We start from the raw sequence: 15114 nt of genomic DNA, 5'->3' as shown, positions 1-15114 counted from the left end.
GGGGGTTAGTAGCTGGTTTAGCCTGGGGTGCAAAATAGTCTAGCACCGACCCTGTATAGACAGAAGCTGTACAGTTGCTCATCTGCCCTTCCTTCTCCCCGTTGCCAGTCTTGTATTCTGTGAATTGATTCACAAGGCATTCTGTATATAGTTGCAGCGCTAGATGTACTTTCCAGCATGAATGAAACTATGAACATATATGTGATACACTCAGGCAAGTGATACATTAAGATTTTTCTGTGACGTTAAATCATCTGATTAGCACCAACACATGGCTTTAATAAATCCAGAATTTACAAGATTTTCGTATATGAAAGCGAGTGAAATAAACTTGTTTTTTGGGTGTGCCATTTCTCTGTTTATAACAATATTATATGGATTTATACAATATTCTAACATATGACATGGATCTCATACAAGTATGTGGCCTGCTAAGATATTTCTAGTTTACACATAGTTTACAAGGGGAGAGTTCCTAATATTTTAGCCTCTTATTTGATATAGCCTATCACACCAAAGAATATTTTGCAGAATGGATCTCTATGTAGAAAAGTCCATTCCATTTATGAGGCAACAGTCACTTGGTATTCTTTGAGCGAATTCATTTTGGCATTGCATTTCCAATTTCGGACCAAGTAGCTTCCGAGTTGGATTTTTTTCAAAGTATGTAATGTGTTATAGTAGCAACAGCATCCTAAGATTTATTTTTCTTTTACCCTGGTATGTGTATTGTAAGTGGGACAGATCCTGTTGTGAAATGCTGATTTTGTTTATTTTTATGTTATTTATATACATTCCTTCTTGCAAAGAAAGAAGAGTGATTCTGTGTATCAATAAAAATCTCACAGTGGTTCTAAACCCCCACCCCCAAAGAAATTTGTCTTAGTGGGGCTATTCCCGCACTGCAAGGGTCAAGTGCTCTTTTAGGTCTAGGTGCAAAAATATCTATGTTATACTCACCTGAACCTCGGAGCCAGCTGGCTGTTAGAGCAATATCCCTAGACTGTCTACTACGCACCAAAGATTGCATGTCCCTCAGCATCCTCACATCCTATACACAATCTATTGGAGACATGATGACTCCAGGACCCTTAGACCGCAGGAGCAGAGGGGGAGCGAGGCTGGAAGGGCCGGACTAAGAGCAAGCCAGAAGTTCAGGTGAGTATCACTTTGTTATTTTAGCACTTAACACTTGCAGGGGGGGAGAGGGGGGGGCGGGTTAGTCCCATTGTAATGGTTAAGCAAAATTTTGTTCAGAGTTCTATAAAGTTAAAGTTTCACCTAGCAGGGGCTGATTATAATAGTAAAAACATTCTCTAAAGTACTGCATACTATTCTGTTTATAAATATATGTAGATTTCTCAAATCAAATATCTCCTCTATATGTATAGGCAGAGAGAGTGGGTTGTGCAGCTCTTTATTAGTTACCCATAAAGAGCCCCTGTTCCACAGTACCTTTTGTGAATATAAGCTTTACATTCCTGAGCTCTTTAATTTTTCACCAAAGGAATTAAAGATCATTTTTAACAAGAGGTGCATTGTAGGGCCTAGATTTCAGACAAGAAGTACCAGGGAAGAGCATACAATCCCACTTTGGAAAAACACTAAATGCATCAGGGATCTTTGAGGAAAAAAAATCCTAGTCACTCTCTAGACTTTAGTTGGAGCCGAAAGTCTTTGCAGATTTGATGTGACAATTTTGGAAATCACATTTAGTAGGCACTGAAGTCTTCTAATTTGTATTGAGTTACTACGAATGAGCCAAGATTCTCTCTGCTGGATTGTTGCTGTTTTATGTCATCCTAAATAATCAGGAAATAGAGTGTCATGGTTTGCTAACTCTTCTTACAGTCGCATACATTTTCTTAAAGCAAAGCTACAATGAGAGAAATATGCATTACCTTCATCTGTTCAGACCATCAGCAGTCTACATAGCTAGATGTACAGTAACTTGTATGAATTATACAATACAAAAGTTTCCCAGTGCACTTATCAGGTATTCAGACTAACAAAACACTTTACATTAAAACTGAGGTTTTAGTTGCATACATTTGCAAGTGTATGTGGAAGCCACACTGCCGCGTCAAGGTGCCTCTGTGAAGTTTGGTCCCTAGCTGTAGTCTAGCAGAGCTGCCATCTTGGTATATGTATGTATATATACACATACACACTATATTGCCAAAAGTATTGGGGCACCCCTCCAAATCATTGGATTCTGATCCATAAAGACATGGATGAGCGAGTTTGGGGTTAGAAGAAAAAACTTAACCCTTGTTGTGTGCCTGCCCTGCACTGTAAGGGTTAGGTGCTCATTTTGGTCTAGGGTCTAAAATAACAAAAATATACTCACTCGAATTTTAGTCCCCCCTGACTGCTAGACCGGTCACTGCAGCTGTCATGTATCCTTAGAGCACCGGAGCAGAGAGGGAGAGAGGCTGCAGGGACCGGTCTAGCAGCCAAGCGGGACCAAGGATAGGGTGTGTATTTTAGACCCAGAGATTCTACTGCCCAGAGTTCTTCTTTAAAGTGCAGAGACACAAAACAAGCCTTGCACAACTATGCACTCATTGTTATATACGTCCTAAGGTGGGAGCTCTAAATTTTCTTTCGGCTGGTAAACATCATCATGTACGTGCCTGAGGGAGAGACAATGCATGAATTCTGAATAGCCTCATCTTTTTTGTGTGGAGACACTGCCCTGTGGTGTCTGTTGTAGCCTGCACACAGTATGCATATTCAGATGAAATAGATCTCTGTGCTTATTACAGAACGTCTGTTATTTTCAGTAAACTGTAGTCTCTATGTTCTCTTAAGATGGAAATGCCATTCCCGACTGAGGAAATGGAAGCAATTATCCAGTTCTGAAAAAAAAAAAAGAACCAGAGATGTAACTTTGTTTACTGTAATCTGTATACATGCTGGTCTTCCGTATGCACTAAGTACCAAATGTTGCATTTAAAAACCTAGCCATGTAAATGTGGGGAAAAGTAGGTATTTGAATGCTCTGTAAACAACCAGACTGGAAGTCTTTCAACCATGTTTTGACCCATGTGCTCGTGTCACATGAGCTACTCTGGGTATGTATGTGCATGGCATAGCGGGCTCATTTCTTGAGCTATAGTTATATTATGTGCCAACACACTTTGTTTTAGGACAATATACAGGTTTTCACGTTATTGTGTTTATTTCTGATTTTCAATGTGAATTTTGTCTAAAGAATAATCCCATAGTTGCTCAATATTTTTAGTATTTCATATCTATGCATACAAATCTGTCAAGGTTAATTGACTAAGTACAGTCACCCATAGCAACCAGGGGTAATTTTTAATGGAAACCTGTGCTGAGGGAGTGTTATCACTAACCTCTCCTGAAAGTGCTAGTTTCCTGGCTGTAATGCAAATTTAGCAATTTCAATGTCTTCTCTAGATTGCCCCATTCACACTAATAGCATGGATGGGGAATTCCCCTCCAATTCTCTATTGTATTCTGGCAGTGGCAGATGTGCCACTGTGATAAGACCCAAAGCTGATTGACTACATTAACTCTTCGTCTGAGATTTTTTGGACTGGCTTCTTTGACAAAAGTCAAACTGGGATCCTTAGTGGGGCACAAACTGGTCGAAGTCCTGCTGACTCAGTTGAAAGTCCACCAGTGTATGACCGGCTTAAGCCATAGTCCTGTAACAGATATGGAGATAAGGACTGCTGACTGCACTTTTTCTAATCTGTATGTCTGGCCCAAATTAATAACACAGAAAGGAATGAAGCAAGAGACAGCCAAGCAGACTAGCATTTTCAGAAGAAGTCCAAAACGGCACATGTCATATTACCCAGGTTTCTTTACATTTTTTCCAACAGCAAACTGAAATCTGGTTGTTATGGGTCAAAGCATTTTGGATATCTTTACCTATGCACTATATTGATTTAGTTTTTATTTGCATCTGCATAAGTTTATCCCTTTGATGTATCTTTGAGTGTATCTTTGAGTTGTTGATACAAAAAAAAAATGTGCTTTTAAATGTATTTCTGAAAATTACTGTAAACTAAATTGGTGTTTCAAATGTCAAATGATGAAGTTAAACTTAAGAACGATGGTGAATCATTTTGTCTTTTTTTCCACATACAGTGCATGTTTTTCCTATCCTTTTTAAAGATTGTTCATCTAATGGTTCCTTTGTCTTTTGGTTTCAGGGCAAGAATGTGTCTTTCGTTCTTAGCATTGGCCTTTTGGTCGCCTGGGGAGCTGTATTGCTGGGTGTGCGCTTTTACTGGATGGGAAACATGCCGCCAAGTTTCTCGAACTCTGACAACCCGGCTGCGGACTGTGAAAATTTGCTCACACGTACTCTGACCTTTCTATACTTGCCAACTAAGAACCTGTGGCTGCTTTTTTGCCCTGACACACTCAGCTTTGATTGGTCAATGGATGCTGTGCCTCTGATTAAATCGCTCATTGACTGGAGGAATATACACACTGTGGCCTTTTACATTTTACTCTTCCTCCTTGCCTACACAAGTCTCAAGAGCTCGAGTATAAAAAGAGAATGCAATGGGAAAGTGTTCATGAATGGCAAGCAGAATACTAATGGCCATAGCTGTCACTCAGATTTAGAATACAAGACAACAGAGCAGAGGACTAGCATTGTCTCAAAACTTGAAAATGGTGTAAAAAACCATATCAACTATGGATTGCAACTTCCTTCTACAGAAAACATAGTTGTTTTAGCTTTATCACTATTGATAGTTCCCTTTGTGCCCGCTAGTAATCTATTTTTCTACGTTGGCTTTGTAATTGCCGAGCGTGTACTCTATATTCCCAGTATGGGATTCTGTTTACTAATAACCATGGGAGCCAGAGCTCTTTATATTAAGGCCCAAAAAAGCTTTCTCAAGAGCCTCGTATTTTTGGCCGCTGCTTCAATAATTGTTTTTTATGGAATGAAAACTGTTGTTAGAAATGGAGATTGGAAGAACGAAGAAATGCTTTATAGATCAGGAATACAAGTAAATCCAGCTAAAGGTAACTCCTTCGTTTGTGTTGTGGTTTTATTGTTTTCTTTGTAGTTTGTTAAGGAATATTTAACCTTTTTTTCCTTTTGACATTTTGTTTTCCTGAACATGTTTGGAAATTGTATGTTCTGGAGCATCTTTATTTCTGTTTCCATAATGTGCCCTGACTTTTGCTTGTCTGTTGAGTAACATATTGTATGTCCTTGTAGCCTCATTAAGTTTGCTTAAACAAACGACTGAAAGATGAGTGGCAGGTTTAATGCTTGTTTATATAGCTTTTCACACTGTTCTGCACATACAATACCGAGCTGAAATGTAAGCTTTCAAAGTTCCCATTTACAGCAGCATTATCAAAATGGAGTGCCAGTGTATAGTATTAACCATTTACCATGGATGTCTTTATCTCTTCTGCTGTCATTACACTATTAGGGCCGAAAGCATGACTGGAGCTGATACTGGCGGTCATTGCTTGTTCAGCATCAATGAGAGGGAACAGTAGAAATGTGGAGAGTTTTATTTTTTTTCCAGACAGGCTTCAATGCGGAACTCCAGGAAGTAACACAATTAATAAACCCCAAGGCCCCAGCTGATGCACCGATCTTAATGCACATTTTATTAAGGAGATAAGGCCTAACTTTATTTACCTTTACCCATGGTCCTGTGACAGCCACTTTCTGCTCCTCTTTTCTTCACCACTTGAATGTGATCAGTGGCCACCGCTGGTCCCACATTGCTCGTAATCACGCTGTCGAGAGGGACAGCTACAAGACCCTGTATTACAAGATCATTTACCTTTATATTGGCTTTAGAAGGTAACAGTAATCATGAGAAGGTTGGAAGTAAGATTATGTGTAGTAGCCAAGTAGAACGTTTTTTGTAGATGTCTTTACATCAGACCAAATAGAGGGACACCTGAGGATGAATGAGAGACAGAGGGATTTGGTTCCAAAAGTAGGAAAGAGCCTCCAAATATTGCAGATATTTCTAGTACAGGACATATGGCTTTGTCATTGTTGGGCTAACTACAAAAGCTGGTCATTTACAGTATATTGCTCAATGTTTAGAACTGTGGACTACTAATCTGCAGATACTGTTTATAACTCCACAAGTGATGTCATCAGCCTATCCTTGGCATGAATCTTATGGCTTCCTGGGTACAGCAGGTCATGGACCTGTTCTAAATTGCAGCATTAGAGGCTTCCCACCTGTATGTATGTTTGTACACTACAAGGCTATATGCAGAGAGCTGCAACATCCATTCATTGAGAAGCTGTTAAAGATGAACTTTAGGTACACAGCTAAACACACAGATTAAATGCATATATAACAGTTGTTTTACCTCGCAAAGGATCTGTATTTCTGTCCATCCAGTCCTGAGATTTACTCAGCTCACAGCCATATCTGGCTACTTTTTTCTCTCTGCTGCTTTAAGTAACACTTACAGTTCTTGTCACTCTCCTAGTCTCTGACTAGACATTAAAGGAAAAGCAGCAGACCGATGAGCTCATCTCTGTCTTTTTTATTATCTATATGCTCCATGTTATAGCATGAGCAGTGCAGTTTAACTAAGTGGTTGCTTGTACTAATTCTCCCTTTCCCAGTAGGAGATTTCCATGTCAAATTCAGGTTCTTGCACTGCTTCCATGAAAGAAAAATAAAGTTAATGATGTAAGAAAGAATACAGGGTTTTATGGGATCAGTCTCAGGTCTGTGATCATTTTCATTCCTTTACTAGTAATGACTGCGCATGTGCAGTGGTTTCTTTATATTACCTAATGGAAAAGTCACTTACTTGCAACCAAGCATGGAGACAGCACCTCAAGTCGGTTCTATAGAGAAACCGCTGTGCATGTTCAGAAGGCAAAAGGACTAGAACTTCCATGCTGGTATAGGCTACAGCTGTTAGAGAAGGTAAGTAAAAAGGAGTGTCTATGGGGGATAGAGAGGGCAAAGGGGGCAGTCTGATCCAATTTATGTCATAAATTGGATCAGACTGCCCAATATATATATGTCTCTCTCTCTCTAAGCCAGCATTGTCCTCCAAGGACCAACAAGTCAGATCCCTTTTTTATTTTTAAGGCCTCAGAGTGCTTTGGTATGCAAACACTTTACAGCCAGATGTGATGAGCACCTGGCCCTCTACCACCTCCTAAACCTCACTGTCTGTCAGGCCACCCAACACAATAATGAGCAAGTTGTGCAATACTGCTAAAATAGTAGGGGTCTAAGGCTAGGTTCACACCTAGGCGATCCGTGACCATGTGGCAATCGTACACAAAACCACGCGAATTGCTGGGCGGTCATAGAGGTGCCCACCACTGCTGACCGCGCTAGCAGTGCCATTGTTTTCTAATGGCATCCCAGTCGCATCGGGCGGATTACGCGATTTTCCACCGCGATTCCGCCTGTGCAATTAAACACGATTCCGGCTAAAAAAGCCATGTGTCGTATGTTGCAGAAAAAGGTACTTGTACCCCCTTTTTTTTTTTAGCAATTGCTGCGCGGATGAAACCCCAATGAAATCCCAGGTGTCGCTTAGGTCTGAACCTAGCCTTAATGTAGAAGTACAGGGAAGGTATCTTAAAGGAGAACTATGGGGTCAGTGTTTTTCCCCATAGTTCTCCTTAGGGTAACGGGAGGACACAAACTAGCGTAGATGACGGGATCCGCCCAGCTGCGTGAGTGACAGCTGGCTCTGCCTATCTAGAGGCAGAGCCAGCTGTACCCGCCCCCTCCCCCGTCCATTCCGCCAGTCAGCTTGCAGAGAGCTGCAACATCCATTCATTGAGAAGCTGTTAAAGATGAACTTTAGGTACACAGCTAAACACACAGATTAAATGCATATATAACAGTTGTTTTACCTCGCAAAGGATCTGTATTTCTGTCCATCCAGTCCTGAGATTTACTCAGCTCACAGCCATATCTGGCTACTTTTTTCTCTCTGCTGCTTTAAGTAACACTTACAGTTCTTGTCACTCTCCTAGTCTCTGACTAGACATTAAAGGAAAAGCAGCAGACCGATGAGCTCATCTCTGTCTTTTTTATTATCTATATGCTCCATGTTATAGCATGAGCAGTGCAGTTTAACTAAGTGGTTGCTTGTACTAATTCTCCCTTTCCCAGTAGGAGATTTCCATGTCAAATTCAGGTTCTTGCACTGCTTCCATGAAAGAAAAATAAAGTTAATGATGTAAGAAAGAATACAGGGTTTTATGGGATCAGTCTCAGGTCTGTGATCATTTTCATTCCTTTACTAGTAATGACTGCGCATGTGCAGTGGTTTCTTTATATTACCTAATGGAAAAGTCACTTACTTGCAACCAAGCATGGAGACAGCACCTCAAGTCGGTTCTATAGAGAAACCGCTGTGCATGTTCAGAAGGCAAAAGGACTAGAACTTCCATGCTGGTATAGGCTACAGCTGTTAGAGAAGGTAAGTAAAAAGGAGTGTCTATGGGGGATAGAGAGGGCAAAGGGGGCAGTCTGATCCAATTTATGTCATAAATTGGATCAGACTGCCCAATATATATATGTCTCTCTCTCTCTAAGCCAGCATTGTCCTCCAAGGACCAACAAGTCAGATCCCTTTTTTATTTTTAAGGCCTCAGAGTGCTTTGGTATGCAAACACTTTACAGCCAGATGTGATGAGCACCTGGCCCTCTACCACCTCCTAAACCTCACTGTCTGTCAGGCCACCCAACACAATAATGAGCAAGTTGTGCAATACTGCTAAAATAGTAGGGGTCTAAGGCTAGGTTCACACCTAGGCGATCCGTGACCATGTGGCAATCGTACACAAAACCACGCGAATTGCTGGGCGGTCATAGAGGTGCCCACCACTGCTGACCGCGCTAGCAGTGCCATTGTTTTCTAATGGCATCCCAGTCGCATCGGGCGGATTTCGCGATTTTCCACCGCGATTCCGCCTGTGCAATTAAACACGATTCCGGCTAAAAAAGCCATGTGTCGTATGTTGCAGAAAAAGGTACTTGTACCCCCTTTTTTTTTTTAGCAATTGCTGCGCGGATGAAACCCCAATGAAATCCCAGGTGTCGCTTAGGTCTGAACCTAGCCTTAATGTAGAAGTACAGGGAAGGTATCTTAAAGGAGAACTATGGGGTCAGTGTTTTTCCCCATAGTTCTCCTTAGGGTAACGGGAGGACACAAACTAGCGTAGATGACGGGATCCGCCCAGCTGCGTGAGTGACAGCTGGCTCTGCCTATCTAGAGGCAGAGCCAGCTGTACCCGCCCCCTCCCCCGTCCATTCCGCCAGTCAGCGCTGGCAGATTTTTTTTCCCTCCCCCTGTCACGGCAGAGAGCCGTGACAGGATCGAGAGGTGAGCGAACCTGGTATGTGTTCGCTCACCTCCCGATCTACTGAGCCGACCTGTGACAGTCTCATTGTCACACAGGGGCTAGAACTATGAGGTGAGTGGAAATCACTCATCTCATAGTTCTCCTTTAAGTCTTGAGAAAGCATGCTTAACAGCTGTTGGATTGGTAGTGTATTCTCTTCATTGCATTGCTGTTGTTTTGTTTTTTCACTACAGAGGTAAATTTATCTTAAAAGTAGTGAATGTGAAATTATTCTTTTTTTAATTTTTATTATTTCAACAGTGGAGGTTCTGGGGCTTATTAAAGGAGAACTATGGGGTTAAGGCTTTTCCCCATAGTTCTCCTTAGGGTAACGGGAGGACAAAAACTAGCGTCCTCCCGTCACCCTAGGCTCAATATACCACGAGCTGTAGCTCGCGGTATACTAAGACGCCGCAGCTGAAGCGGATCCCGACAATTATGTCTGGATCCGCCCAGCTGTGTGGCTGACAGCTGGCTCAAGGCAGAGAGCCGTGACAGAATCGAGAGGTGAGCGAACGCCGGTATGTGCTTGCTCACCTCCCGATCTACTGAGCCGACCTGTGACAGTGTCATTGTCACAGGTCGGCTAGAACTATGAGCTGAGTGAAAAGCACTCACCTCATAGTTCTCCTTTAAATATCTGCTTCTGCTCTCCTTGGCAGTGAGGAAGCTGTGTTTTAAATTAACCACCACATGAATAGCTTGCACAACATTAAAAGGAGATCCACACAAGAATGTTCAATTTCTAAAAGTTAAACAAGTTTCTACTATATAGTGCAAGGCACTTTTTAAGGTTTAGATCAAAAGAAACATTATAGCGTATTTTCAGTAGGTACACATTTTGAGCTATTGCAACCTTTACCTGGAGGTCATTTTTGATGTGTCTTTTACATTTAGCTTTCATGCTGTTCCGTAGTTTGATCATATTTTATACAAAGAGAATGTGTCGCAATGCTTCCTTTAGTGGTTATCGGCTTTTCGTTGATTATGGTAATCAGTTCAGCAAGGGCCATGTCACACTAGCAACTTTGTGACAGAGATTTGTAGCCGCTACAGGTCGCTCTGCTTCCTTTTTTCTCTCTGTAGCTAAATACAGAGTTAAGCTGTCCATACACTAATATTTTTTCTTCGTTCAACCCGCGGGCTAAACAAAGAAAATATTAGATTCCTCCATCAACGCTTGCGCGTGTTGTTTGAGGAATCTCCTGCTGTCTTCATTGTATTGTGAAAAGCAGGCGGCCCCTGTCATATATATTTTTTGCTAAATATGAAATATTACATATTCATATTTAGTGTCCCTTTGAGCCGACAAACGGATCTGTATTCTCCTTTTCACAAATGTATTTGTTTCAACTGTATAAAGTCAAGTGTTTGTGTATATAATGTTTTAATTTTGACCCCAGACATTTATCATTTCTGTTGAAGAGGGTCACTTTTCATTACATTAGGCTACATCTCATCTATAGACCTGCAGTGAGAGAAAGACCATAAAACAGTCAAAGTTTTTGCAAATACTGCAAACAATTGAACAAGTTGTGGTCACCTTCAGCTTTGTTGTAAAAGGAAAATTGTACCTCCTTCTATAATTTAACATGTCAGGATGTTCTTAGAGAGTTCTGTGTCCTTCATATATGCATTGCTTGGACTTTTACATTTAATATGCTTACTGAATTTCATGGGGAACCTCGATATGCTTAAAGAAGAAAACCAGGAAAAATTATTCTTAACCCTTGCAATGGAGCTATCCCCTTACTGCAAGGGTTAAGTGCTCGTCTAGGGTGTAACATAACAAAGGTGTAAAATAACTCTAGGATCCTTAGGGATTGTTCAGACCATGTCCGGATCATTTCCAGACCAGAGCAGTTTGTTCCCGGACCAAAAAAACATCCCAATGTATCCCTATGTTATTTCTGGGCTCTGTTCACACCAGGGCAGTCCGTTCTGCTCCAGATAAAAAAAAAATACTGCTCGTCTCATTTTCTCTGGTCTGGAATGCACTGCAATGCATGGAAATGCCTCAGAATTGCAATACAATCACACTGGACTGTGCTTGTAAGCCCTGTAAGTTAAAAAAATGAGAAAAACAGCACCGGAACGCTGTGATCCCGCGATCGTACGATAATCAGCAGGTGTATGGGCAGCGTGCGACCGCATCTACTGTACGGAAGTGAAGAAATAATGTCACCAGCACTCCAAATGGTAATTTAGCAATAGTCCATTTATTGACACATTGCCATTCTATGCAAACGCTTTCGGGGCCTCAAGGGGTCCCCTTCATCAGGCTCAGAATGACCGCATTTACTGTACGGTGGCGCGACTTTCGTCTTCCTAGCACGCTACAAAACCCGCCGAAAGGCGTACGATTTTCGACGGGTTGGTAGCGTGCTCGGAAGACGAAAGCCGCACGGGCCGGTGTGCGCAAGCCCACACTGCTCGCTCAGCATTGCAATCATCGGCAAGCCCTCCCCTCAGCGGGGAGGGCTTGCGATGATGATGATGATGGATGATTAACCCCTTCGTGACTGATGACGTACAGTGTATGTCGCCAGCATCGGGGCAGTTTACAAAGCCGCCGGGACTCTGTTTAAACTTGTAAAGCCGACTGTCGACTTTACAACAGAAGCGATTCTGGCGACTTACCTGTCACCAGATCGCTTCTGTGTCCCCTAGAAGGGGTCGCCCCCTGCCGGACACCGCCGCCGTGCTTCCCGGGCTCCGTTGCCTCTCCTACGGGCCCGGGACTGGCTTCCTTCGTGTCGGTGGGGAGCTGGGGAGGAGATCGATGAACTTCCGTTCATCGATCCCCTCCCCGTTCTATGGGACCAATAGCGATGCAGATTGCATCACTTCCGGTCCCTCGGCTGTCAGTTCTGGGCTCCTGCAGCCCAGCTATAAGGTATTGAAGTGCGATCTGCACTTTAAAAGCTTATTTCCAGTGTAAAGGTGACACTGGGGGGTCTTTTGGACCCCCATCATCACCTTAAAGAGTACCTGTCACCACCATGTTTGCAAAAATGAAAAAAAGGCCTCAGTCATGAAGGGGTTAATGAGGCTACTTTACATTTTGTTTTTGGTATTTTTAGTAAACCATCTCATGCATACGTGACACTTTCAAGGTGAAACATCTTTATTACTTTCAGTATTAATGTTTACTGCAACTGTTTACACCATAGTGGAAGGTGATAATGATTTAATTAAATGTTGCTTTCTTCAAACACAGTATATAATAACAGAACGTGTTATTTCTACCATTACAAATTAGAAAAACATTTAAACAAACAGAGTAATTAGTATACCTCAGGGCAATAGTTCATCACTGATACAGTGATTATTTTTTAAAGTGCTACATTAGATGTACTATTGATATGAAAGTCTGAAGATCTTTGGGTTCCTGTGTTTCGCAACACCGCTGTTTTTAAGTTCTAATTAAAGTATATGCACAGCCTAAACTTTTATTTTAACCCTTAGATATTTTCTTCCCATGCATGCCAAAGAGAGTGGGTGAAGCAATCTCCCTTGACGGTTACTGTATTCTGACAGCCAACACCTGTGTCTATCAGAAAACCTGAACAGAGACTGAAGCTCCCACCACCTTCGACAAAAGTTAATTGAAGAATAGACTTTTGTTGAGCTCGGTGGTACCAGCAGGTCCACCAATGGATCAGATTTCGGGCGATTCAGCAGGAAAAGGACGAAATTCAATCTGTGTATGGTCAGCTTTACTCTCAGCTCTTGTTTTGTGAAAACTCACAGACATCCTGTTCAGTGAAAAGGTACACCAATATAAACTTGACACATAGTCAGTTCCCTAGTCTATCCAAAACAAAATTTTGCCTTTAAAAACATTAAAAGTAACCTATAGGGAGATAAATATGAAGGCTGCGATTTCTGACTTCCTTCTGCTAGGCTGTCTGTCTTTAGTACTTTGTCACTTCCTTGGTATATACATGCAGAGTATGTTACTATAGGAAAGTTAGGAATGATCTGCATATTTATTGTAGGTTAGTTTTGAAACTCTTTGATATGAATAACAGCCAGAGATTATATAATATTATATTTTTATAGGAAGAAAGGTCACCAATGACCACTTCAATTTTGATTCCTTTAAATAAGCTCATAGTTACCTTTCTGTCAAGTCTGTTTCAATTCCAGTTTTTCTGGTTTAAAGGTGTGCTAAGCATCCAATTCCTTCTATCCCATTCAGTTTATATAGTCACCCTGATGGGGCAGTTCAGCAAGAAAGATAGCAGTCTGCCCAGAATTGTGGTGTGCTAAAACCAGAAAGTGTTCTCTTTTTACTGTTACGTACTCGTATAATGAAATCTTATTGGGTCACTGAACTCTGCAGATTATATTAGTTTTCAATGTATCTGTTCCATGAGCAGCAACAAGCAAAAGTGGACCTGAAATTGTAACTAAAATTCCCCCACACCCTCCCGAACATCTAGAGCAGGGAGTCTCAAACTCCATTCACTCGGGGGCCACAAGACAAATTTTCTTCTCCCAATGGGGCTGCTTGCCAAGTTTCATACTTCACACTTGCGTTTACTTCAAAATTTGCCTTCTTCTGCCGCAGGAATCCTTAATCTGGCATTTACAAGTGGCAGTTGTTAACCATTCAAGTTAATGATCAGGTGACAACCGCTGCATGTAAATGCCTGCAAACCGCATGTGACGGTATATAATATGATTACATGTAGTTAGAAAACAGTCACTCTCCCTGGACTCATTGATTGTGCATTCCCAGTGGTTGATTAGTAAGGTCTGGTGCAGACCTTACTAATCCTTCCTTTCGGCCACAGCTCAGAACTGTCAGAGCTCCGGGTGAAAGGAAATACTGAGTGCTGGAGCTGACAGGAGCAGCTATGCGGTCTGCATTTGACAGAGATGCAGACCGTGTAACTGTTCCCACAAGTCAGGTACAGCCGGCTGTGGGCCAAATGGTGCCAGTTTATGGGCCGGTACTTTGAGTACCCTGATCTAGAGTTTATTAAAAAAAAAAAGTACACATTCTATGTATATTTTATGCAAACAGCCGCAAACCTTGCACTTCTCCAAATTTGTTTACATCCTTTGTCTCTCAACCAGCTGAGCATGCTAATGTACTAGTCAGCTGCATGGATTTCTATAGGCTGCCTGTTGATCCATCCATGAGCTAATGCACAGGCAGCCCATTGAAGTCTATGCAGCAGACTGGTGCAAGCACAATAATGCCCTCTGTCGCTTTGGAGGGAAAATGTATTAAAGTGAGAGCATGACCAGGTCTGCAGCTGATGGAATAAAAGTTTGATTTGAGGTCTGCTTTTTATTTTTTATTAACACTAGATGTTGGGGAGATCATGGAAAGCCTGTAGCTAAATTCCTCAAACTATCATAACTTTCATATAAAGAATAAATCAGGGTTACACATGCTTGGATCCATTTACTGTTCATGTGCAAAATACATAAATGTGGATGAGACAACCTTTAAAATCCTTTATCTTCACCTATCTCACATTTTATTGCAATTTTTTTTGTTTGTGTTGCTGATACCAAGCTTCTGATTAAAAGCAATGTTTCAGGTCAAACTGGCTTTTTGGCATCTGCGGAACTAAAATCCTGCATAAATCCAAGGCAAATATGCAGTTTCAAGCCAGAGACCTTAAAAAGTATCCGGAAATCCCAATTTGTAAGTCTGCTGGATGTTGCTTGAAATACCTGGGAAATCAATCAGAGAAAGTTCATGTGTACTCTATTTTTCCTGGCAT

The 15114-nt window shown here is 41.6% G+C and overlaps 1 protein-coding gene across 2 annotated transcripts in view; it reads left to right on the top strand.

Moving 5' to 3' along the window:
- Positions 1–15114, top strand: part of TMTC2 (transmembrane and tetratricopeptide repeat containing 2) — a 257764-nt gene that overhangs the window by 140645 nt on the left and 102005 nt on the right. For both annotated transcript variants that reach the window (XM_018552935.1, XM_018552936.1), the window contains one exon: positions 4191–5019. In XM_018552935.1, coding sequence (XP_018408437.1) covers positions 4191–5019 — 829 coding nt within the window. The remainder of the gene's footprint in view (positions 1–4190; positions 5020–15114) is intronic.

The sequence above is a fragment of the Nanorana parkeri genome, unplaced genomic scaffold (genome assembly GCF_000935625.1).
Source record: "Nanorana parkeri isolate BGI_ZX_2015 unplaced genomic scaffold, ASM93562v1 scaffold101, whole genome shotgun sequence".
NCBI lineage: Eukaryota > Metazoa > Chordata > Amphibia > Anura > Dicroglossidae > Nanorana > Nanorana parkeri.
Note: the sequence above shows the minus strand (reverse complement) of the source record. Positions and strands in the feature narration are given on the sequence as shown.